Raw genomic sequence first — 9,712 nt, 5'->3', positions numbered from 1 at the left:
CCCCAACACAATATGATGTCGCCCCTGTGACCCCCACAAGTATTATGAGGCCTCTAGTAACCCCCAACTCAATGACATACCCCATAGCCCCCCAGACTATATTATGCCCTAAAAGTGACCCCACCCACAGTGTGAGGACCCCCACAGTACGCCAGACAGCGTGATGTCCCCTATAACCTCGATCCCACATGCGCTGCTCCAGTCCTGGCTCTGCGCAGACTGAGGCTCGGCGCGATCTAGTGACATCATGTCTCCTGCTGGGTTCAGTCTCTGACTCTGCGGAGCCTCGTTTTATATGAAGTTACGGGGTCTCACAAAATCTCATCCATATTTCTGTGGACAGTTTCTAGGTAGGTTTTATGATTGACAGCAGCGGTCATTTCTGTCACGGATTGTCTGCAGAGTAACATAGCGATGAGGATTTTGCTGCAATTACTCACGGATCCGCAGCAAATTCTGGGGCAGATTACAGTTATGGAGACAAATCTGCTCCGTTTTCTGAGCCAGAAAGCAAAAGATTTCACTGCAGAATTGCTAAAGATTATGTGACGTGGTCCCCGATGGCGCCGTCTGTGGGATCATCTCTGGCTGCCACTGACGGGTTTATTTGTGGCGGCATGTGATCTCCGGAGGGGTCTGTGACTGCCGCATTCGCAGCTGGTGGTGTCATTGTTTATTACAGGGCATTGATGGCTGCCCCCTCCGTGGGGACGTTGTACTGCTCCTATAGGTGGCACATTGTTATGGGTAGTCGGGCTGGCACATTGTTATGGGTAGTCGGGCTGGCACATTCTTATGGGTGGTCAGGTTGGCACAGTGTTATGGGTGGTCTGGCTGGCACATTCTTATGGGTGGTCTGGCTGGCATATTGTTATGGGTGGTCTGGCTGGCATATTGTTATGGGTGGTCTGGCTGGCACATTGTTATGGGTGGTCTGGCTGGCACATTGTTATGGGTGGTCGGCTGGCACATTGTTATGGGTGGTCGGGCTGGCACATTGCTATGGGTGGTCGGGCTGGCACAGTGTTATGGGTGGTCTGGCTGGCATATTGTTATGGGTGGTCTGGCTGGCACAGTGTTATGGGTGGTCTGGCTGGCACATTGTTATGGGTGGTCGGCTGGCACATTGTTATGGGTAGTCGGGCTGGCACATTCTTATGGGTGGTCGGGCTGGCACAGTGTTATGGGTGGTCTGGCTGGCATATTGTTATGGGTGGTCTGGCTGGCACAGTGTTATGGGTGGTCTGGCTGGCACATTGTTATGGGTGGTCGGCTGGCACATTGTTATGGGTGGTCGGGCTGGCACATTGTTGTAGGTGGTCTGGTTGGCACATTGTTATGGGTGGTCTGGCTGGCACATTATTATGGGTGGTCTAGCTGGCACATTGTTATGGGTGGTCTGGTCGGCACATTGTTATGGGTGGTCGGGCTGGCACATTGTTATGGGTGGTCGGCTGGCACATTGTTATGGGTGGTCTGGTCGGCTGGCACATTGTTATGGGTGGTCTGGTCGGCTGGCACATTGTTATGGGTGGTCTGGTCGGCTGGCACATTGTTATGGGTATTCTGGCTGGCACATTGTTATGGGTGGTCTGGCTGGCACATTATTATGGGTGGTCTAGCTGGCACAGTGTTATGGGTGGTCTGGCTGGCACAGTGTTATGGGTGGTCTGGCTGGCACATTATTATGGGTGGTCTAGCTGGCACATTGTTATGGGTGGTCTGGCTGGCACAGTGTTATGGGTGGTCTGGCTGGCACATTGTTATGGGTGGTCTGGCTGGCACATTGTTGTAGGTGGTCTGGTTGGCACATTGTTATGGGTGGTCTGGCTGGCACATTGTTATGGGTGGTCTGGCTGGCACATTGTTGTAGGTGGTCTGGCTGGCACATTGTTATGGGTGGTCTGGTTAGCACATTGTTATGGGTGGTCTGGCTGGCACATTGTTATGGGTGGTCTGGCTGGCACATTATTATGGGTGGTCTAGCTGGCACATTGTTATGGGTGGTCTGGCTGGCACATTGTTATGGGTGGTCTGGCTGGCATGTAAGGCTTCCTTTGTGGCTGGTAAACTTCTTTTGGGGGTGCATAATGACTGACACATTGCTGCTGGTGCTATGGGTGGCACTTTTGGGCTCTCATGGTTTGCACAGATATTAGGGCACCTTTAAAACACTCTCTTGTATGGGAACCACTGAAAAAGGAGCATATGGGAAACTGGTGCACATTGGACAATTTTAGTTGTTAAAGGGAGTTTTCCCATCTCCAAGATCCTATCCCATTATGTAGTAAGTGTAATAATAATATTAACAGATATTTTCAATAAAAAATGTAGTACAGTTCTTCTGATTAGCTATGTTACTTACCACATGTGCAGGGCATTGCAGTAGCTTAGGTATCCATGGTTATGACAATTAACTGTCACTATATGAGTGGTCACAACCATGGCTATATAAGCTTCTGCAGTTCCCTGCACATGGGGTAAGCAACATAGCTAATCAGAAGAACTGTACTACATTTCTAATTGAAGTTATTGATATTATTATTACACTTACTACATATTGGGATTGGATCTTGGAGATGGCAAAACCCCTGTAAAGTTTTTCTTTTACTACAAGACGCCTCCCCGCTAATCCTAGTCTTCCGGTTAAGGTGTTTATTTGCATTTTACCATTATACCTCCAGGCTATTGACTTTCTGTTACAAAACAGGGAACTAGCTGATGCAACCTCTTGCATAAAACATATACCAAGCCTTGCCTAATAAGAAAACAGCAACTCAGACGGAAAATTCCCCTCCAGTGAGGCAACACCGGCAGTGACCACAAATAGTTATGAAAAAAATAAACTCCACAAAGCTGCACTCCAATCTTATATAAATACTCCTTCCCCAACCAAAATGGCCGCCAAACGTGGACAACACGCAGAGAAGGACGCAGACACGCCTGCTGATGACGTAATGCCCCGCCCCTAAGAGCTTTATACATGATCCTGACGGCCGGTGTGCTCCAGTGGTGAGAGGTGGTGGCCGGCGAGGGTCAAGATTAAACGGTTCCTTCGAACAACGCCATGTCCTTCTGCTCGTTCTTCGGCGGGGAGGTCTATAAGGATCACTTCGAGAATGGTAATGGAGACTTCACTGATCACTTCTAGGAGGGGTTGCCTGTCAGTCACAGCCTGCAAAAAGTTACTTGTACTGCTTGTGTAATGATGTTACCTAATGTACTGGGGTATGGGGCACTTGGGGTCATCAGTGTGCAAATCTAGGCATTGGGAGGAAGCAGTGCATGCTGGAAATTGTAGTTCCACAGCTGCTGGCAGGGGCCCAGTTGTTCAGTTCACACCTGCAGTTCTGTAATGCATTATCTATATGGTGCCCAGGTGACATTATTCTCAGGGTTTCTAGGTGAGACTTTAATGTTTGCCCATCGCCAACAGCGGATCATTTCTATTTGCGCTGTTTTGTTTTCTTAAAGGGAACTATTATAGTTTACTTTTTTTTTATGCTCATCCCTTTTAGCGCACTCACGCCGGCTTGGCTGCATTACCTTGTGGGGTCTGATTCTCTATTGCATTTGTGCTTTTTTTAACTTATTTATTTTTCCCCATTTTTGATTTCCGTTGATCTTCTAGTGTATATACATGTTTATCATATAGAATGTTTTAATATTTGTTGTTGTAGGCGATATTTCGGGGGTTCCTAAATGTCTCCAGCCGATTCATCAATGGGGCAAAATAGTCAATGAATGGCACAAGATTAAAAAGGGGGAAAAAAGTGACTTAAAAAAAACTCCTGCGAATGATGAATGGAGCCTTTTATGTGACTTTTTAAGCAACAAAAAAAAAAGCTGTAAATATAATGTTCCAAAAATGTTAGATGTGGAGGCTGGACTGGATTTTATTTGTACGAAAACTGACTTTAAAAAATAAAATTGCAATTGACGAATCGGCAGAAAACCTCAGGAAATCTAAAATTTTGCCAACTATGGAAATCATAATAAACACAAAAAACAGGCACAGTAAATAAAAAAACAACAAAAAACATAACTAATAAATGGGGTCCATAACTCTATCCCAGCACAGGACTCCCAGCGTGTCGGCCTTTTATAAATCTCTAATGCTGTCCTTCTCCTCCAGGATCCCCACGGCCGCTCCGTGCATTGTGCTCCATGCTGAGATTTGCACGGACATCTCAATGTGCACTTAGTCTAAAATCCAACCCTATGTCCAAACCTCATGCTTTACACTGCAGCTCCACTTTTCTCTAAAGCACCAGTGTGAAATATCTAGCCCGTACCTGACGCAAATGCGCAGAAAAAGAATATGTAGTTGAGAAGAGGTGATTGAGTTTCCTCTGAGCTATCTCTGGAGGAGCAGGTGAAAGTGACCCTGATAAGATAGGAGAAAGGACCCGTGACCTGTACACGTAGCTTTACATCATAGAATCCCTTTAGGGATGAGAAATCCTACTAACAGATTACCCAGAGGGTAAATGAACCTAAGGGATAATGGGATCCTCTGATGAAGCCGGTGATGGCGAAACTATGAATTTTAATCCGCTCTAGTGGTCTTACAACTGACATCTATAATTGTCCTGAGAGAAGCGATCCTAGCTAGTGGACTGCAGCCATTAATCTAGGTAGGAGATCTATTGGCTTTAGGAGAGTGATCTCCCATAGAGGGGTCCCAAGAAATGTTACACAGCACCGCCTGAGTTATTTTAATCTTTATGCGTTAGACCATATTAATAAATTACAATAAATGTTAAGTATTAATAACATTATCCCTTATGTTGGGTCCATTTACCCTCTGGGTAATGTTAGTATGAATTGTAATACCGCACACGACCTGTGGACAGGAGTGGCGCTGTTTTTTGAGGTAAGCGGACCGTTTTTACATTCTGGGAGCAGATTTCCGTCCATGATGAGTTGGTGTCACTCTGCGGACCGTGAAGATCACTTCTGATTCCAGCTGTGGTTACCCATTACCTACAATCGGCTCCGAGGTCGTCTTCCAGGAATTGATTGCTGATTGTTGTCCTTTTGTTGTGTTGCTGTCACGGCAGAGTTTTGCAAAGGGTCATTCAGTGCACAGGATACAGGGAGGGGAAGTCTGCAGCCGCTCAGTGGGAGGATGTGAAGTAAGCGCTGACCTGGGCGTTATTACAAGGAACTACTAGTTAAGCAATTCCCCGCTCCAGTCTCTATATTACTCCATATCTATCAGCAGGATGTAGGGCGCTGTTCATGGCAGCCTGCATTCTGTCCGGGAGCGGCAGGCACACAGGCGAAATTCTCAACACCTTGAGCCCAAGGTAATTGCATTTGCATTTTTAGACTAGTTTCACATGTTTTTAATTTGTTTTTGTTTTAAAAAAAAAAATAAAAATATTTAATTTTTTTTTTAATGTTTCACATTTTGGGTAAGGCTTGGACTTTCCAGATGTTTTCAGCTGATTCATCAATTGTGAATTTTTAAAAAATTGGCTGGATCTTTGCACAAATTTTGCCCCTGTCCGCCCCATTCACCAAAAGTGATTTTATGTATACCTGAATTTCCTAGAAGACATTTGACAGTTTAGCAGAAAATAGGGCACTTTGCATTAAAGAGACGCAAAAAGATTAACGTTGCGGATTTTGCTGCGGATCTGCAGCAGCTTTCCATGCGTTTACAGTACCATGTAAACCTATGGAAAAATGTAATCCGCAGTGCACATGCTGCGGAAAAAAACGTGGGTTACATTCCGCAGCATGTTAATTCTTTGTGCGGATTCCGCAGTGGTTTACACCTGTTCCACAATAGGAATCCGCAGGGGAATCCGCACAAAATCCACATAAAAACCGCGATAAATCCGCACTCAGTGCCTTTTACCTGCAGATTTCTAAAATCCACTGCAGAAAAATCCGCAGAGGTCCACTCTATGTGTGCATATAGCCTTAAGGGGTTGTCCACTACTCAGTGCAAGTAACTTATTTTACGAAATGGCACCGAAAATCTGCAACATCAAAAAGTCATTGTGGTAATTGAATATCGTAATGATACAATAGTTTACTTATGATGACTAGTAATGGGGTCTTGCTCCTCCCTTAGGGGTCTACGTATGCGCCAAGTGCGGGTATGAGCTGTTCAACAGCCGCACCAAGTATGAACATTCCTCCCCATGGCCGGCCTTCTCCGAAACCATCCACCATGACAGCGTCTCCAAGTACGTGGAACGACCCAATGCTCTGAAGGTAAGAGACGGCAAGAAGAGAGAACCGCCTAAGTCTTATTTGTGGCCCGCGAGCTCTGCGTGTCTGGGCATGCTGGGAGTTGTAGCTTCACGACTTCCTTTTGTTCTTTGCATTGCCTAGATGACGCCCGAGTCATACCATGCCTTCTGATGAGCGCTGTGGCGCGACTAGGGCTTTCTCCTTGCCTAGGAAGCCTATCACCTCTGATAGACCGAAGCGGTGGCCGGTAACCTAAGCAACGACCAGTAAATTATAGAAGTAAAAATGTCTCCATTTTCTTGGAGTGGAATTTTAATAAGCGTTAATTTCCAAAGTTGCTTTTTTTTTTTTTTTACAAACACTTTGCAATTTTTATTATTTTTTTTGTTCACTTTACCTTTTTTAATTTTTTTTATTTCCCCCCCCATAGGTTTCATGTGGAAAGTGCGGCAATGGCCTTGGTCATGAGTTCTTAAACGATGGTCCGAAGAAAGGCCAATCTCGCTTCTGAATATTTAGCAGCTCGATTAAGTTCGTCCCCAAAGGTAATGGCTTATCCCAGAATATACTCCAGTGGCCTATAGGGCTGTGGCTGACTCCAAAGCGCCTGTGGTGTCCTGTCTAATGGCCGATCAGTCTTGTCATAGGAAAACGCGCCAACATTCACATTTTGTCGTAGGCCTAACTTAAAAAATGTGCAGAGCAAAGCGGTTGTGGATTCCTGGAAGGAGACTCGTCTGGTAACTTTCTTTAATTCTAAAGCCAGATTTTTTTTATTTAGACTGTGAATTAGATGCCAGTCTTAGAGATGTTGTCCCCTTTCATAACACAGGTACATACTGATCACCGTACAGTGACGAGAGGCAGCTGAGGGAAGACATGGCCGCTGCCTTCACAAGCAATCCGATTTCTGTATTAGTTTTTAGAGTAGGTTTGAAAATGCCGGCCGTGATCGAGTTGGTTGCTATGGGCAACACTACCACTTTTAGGCCTAAGGCCTAGCACCGGCTTCTAACACCACTGATCAGAGATGGCTCCGATCGCTGCTGTTTAACCACTTAGATACTGCTGTTGATTGCTGACCGCTGCACTTCACTGTCACTATCCTGTCCCCCCATCGGTACTGGAGTCCATCTTCCCCCTTCCTTCTGTGATGCAATTAATGGGTGCCAATGGGGCACCATCTTGGTGACGTTGAGAAGGCCTGCCACATGTAGGAAGCTGTGATTTGTACTATTCGCTGACGTATTGCTGTATGTCGTACTAGAGACAAATGATCGCAGACTCATGTTCCCTGGGGAGACAAAAAAAATGAAGTGATAGGAAAAAAATGTAAATGTATAAAAACACAATTTTGAATCCTTCTTCTTCTTCTCCTCATCCAAAATTAATGGAAAAATAAATAAATGAGAATATTTTGCATCACCGCATCTGAAAGTCTGATCTCTGGGAAAAAATAAAATTATTTAACCTGGAAGGTAAGCGGTGTAGAGAAGGAAAAAAAACAAACAAAAAAAGCGATTGAAACAGTAGAATTGCTTCCCCACAAAAAAACTCAAAAGTAAAAGGGATCAAAATGTCGCCTATACACAAAAATGGTATCGGTTCCTACTACAGTGCCACAAAAAAAACCTCACATATCTCCTACGATGGGAAAAATAAAGTTATGGGTCTCACAAAATGGCAACACAAACATTTAATTTTTTTTTGTTTTTCAATTTTTTTTCTTCTACAACTTCTTAAATTTTTTTTTATTTTTATGCCACTAAAATAATAATAAAAAGTAAATAATTTTGGTATCCCCATAATCGCACGGACCTGTCAAATTATTTTGCCAGGTTATTTTTACCCCACTTTGGAAAATGAAACCTAAAAAACCATGGCAGAACTGTGTTTTGTTCTTTTTTGTTTTTTTTTTCTTGGTTTTTTTTGGGGGGCACCATTTCACTCCACTAGTTTTGTTTGTTTTTGTTTTTTCAGTGCATTTTACAGTAAAATTAATTGTTTCTTTCAAAACTACAACTCATCCCACAAGAACAAGTCGTCCTACAGTTCTGTGGACAAAAGAAAAAATAAAACAAAATTTTGGTTCTTCCAACAAGGGGAGGAAAAAATTAAAATGCCTATAAAATAAACTTGGCTGTGTCTGCCACTTCATCCCTGAACAGGACGGCTTGTGATATTTCATAGTTGTGGTGTCCTGCTAGAGATCCCCACAAACTCCTATGAATTGCTCTTTTTCTCCTTGCACAGACAAAGTCCATGGGGGGGAAGCTAATTGAGCCTCCGTAAACCTCGCCGTCGGCTGGACGCCCAGAACCTTCCCTGCCGCTCCATCACCGGATGAATCTGATGAGGTAAAGCCGCCGCCGGACGTCTCATCTGAAGAAAATAACGTGATGGCGTCAGACGTGGTTCACAGCGTCCTTATCTCGCCCGCCATGCCCCCGCACTACGCCAACTATGCCTCACCGCTCCTCAATCATGGACACCGGTTCTTTTATATGGACGACCCTGCCTGGCATGGCAACACAAGGTTAAATGTCAATGGTTATTAGCCGCTAGTACATTAATAGCAGATGGTTTTGATAATGGCGGTCAGTCTGGACCCTGTGTAATCACATTAATTAAGATGATTGAAGCAACTTTTGTCAAAATGTCTGATGGATTGGTGGATAGCCGCCATACTTTTAAAAGGGTTTTTAGAAGAAATGTATTTAGGACAGCGCCACTCCTGTCCAGTGGTCGTATATGGTATTACATTACTGACCAATTAATGCGACTACTGCAATTCCACGGCTCTAGCCTTGTGTGGGACGGTTGTAACCCTTCCAATATGGAGGCAAACAGGAGCTCGGCTTCATATCTCAGGCCGTTTTTACATAACCGTGTAGTGAAGTATTTTACCACAGCAGCCATTTATGTCACAAAAATACAAACCTCAGCTTGACCACTATTGATTTTTTTTTACATGGGGCACATATTTAAAAAGGTGTCACATTTCTGACCAGTTTTAAGGGGGGGAAAAAAGCTCTACACTTTCTCGGATCTCATGTAAAGAATAGAAAATAATGCTTTATATTTTGCACTAATTTAATTAAAAATCTTATTTTCTTGAGAAAACTGGACTGGTGGTTTTTATATTTTATTTTTGTGTATTTTTATAATACGTTTTTCTATGTCTATAGGGGAGAAAATGGGAAATTGAGCCTTGTTTCCTGTAGCAACCAATCACAACGCAGCTTTTATTTTGCCTGAGCAGTTTGAGGAATGAAAGCTGAGCTTTGGTTGGGTTGCTATGGGCAGCAGGATCAGGTTGTCAAGTAGCTTTAATGACTGGACTATAAGATTTTTATTTTTATAGATTCATTTTGTAATTTTATTTACTTTTTGCAGGACACTGTCAGCAAAAAATATGGATATGTGATTAGATCACAAACCTACTAAAGTTTATACCGGTATCTGTGAAAACAAACGTACGTGATTCACAGGTGTCTGATGC

General features: G+C 43.9%; 1 protein-coding gene across 1 annotated transcript; it reads left to right on the top strand.

Annotated features, from left to right (window-relative positions):
- The first annotated feature begins 2,903 nt into the window (after nt 1-2,903).
- On the top strand, nt 2,904-9,333 carry MSRB1 (methionine sulfoxide reductase B1). The gene is made up of 4 exons (XM_077274426.1): nt 2,904-3,122; nt 6,089-6,231; nt 6,641-6,755; nt 8,464-9,333. The coding sequence occupies exons 1-4, from the start codon at nt 3,068-3,070 to the stop codon at nt 8,490-8,492; spliced, it is 342 nt and encodes a 113-aa protein (XP_077130541.1). The 5' UTR covers nt 2,904-3,067; the 3' UTR covers nt 8,493-9,333.
- Nucleotides 9,334-9,712: the final 379 nt, after the last annotated feature.

This window comes from Ranitomeya variabilis, chromosome 7, assembly GCF_051348905.1.
Source record: "Ranitomeya variabilis isolate aRanVar5 chromosome 7, aRanVar5.hap1, whole genome shotgun sequence".
NCBI lineage: Eukaryota > Metazoa > Chordata > Amphibia > Anura > Dendrobatidae > Ranitomeya > Ranitomeya variabilis.
The sequence above is the reverse complement of the archived record's forward strand: the minus strand, read 5'-3'. Positions and strand labels throughout refer to the sequence as shown.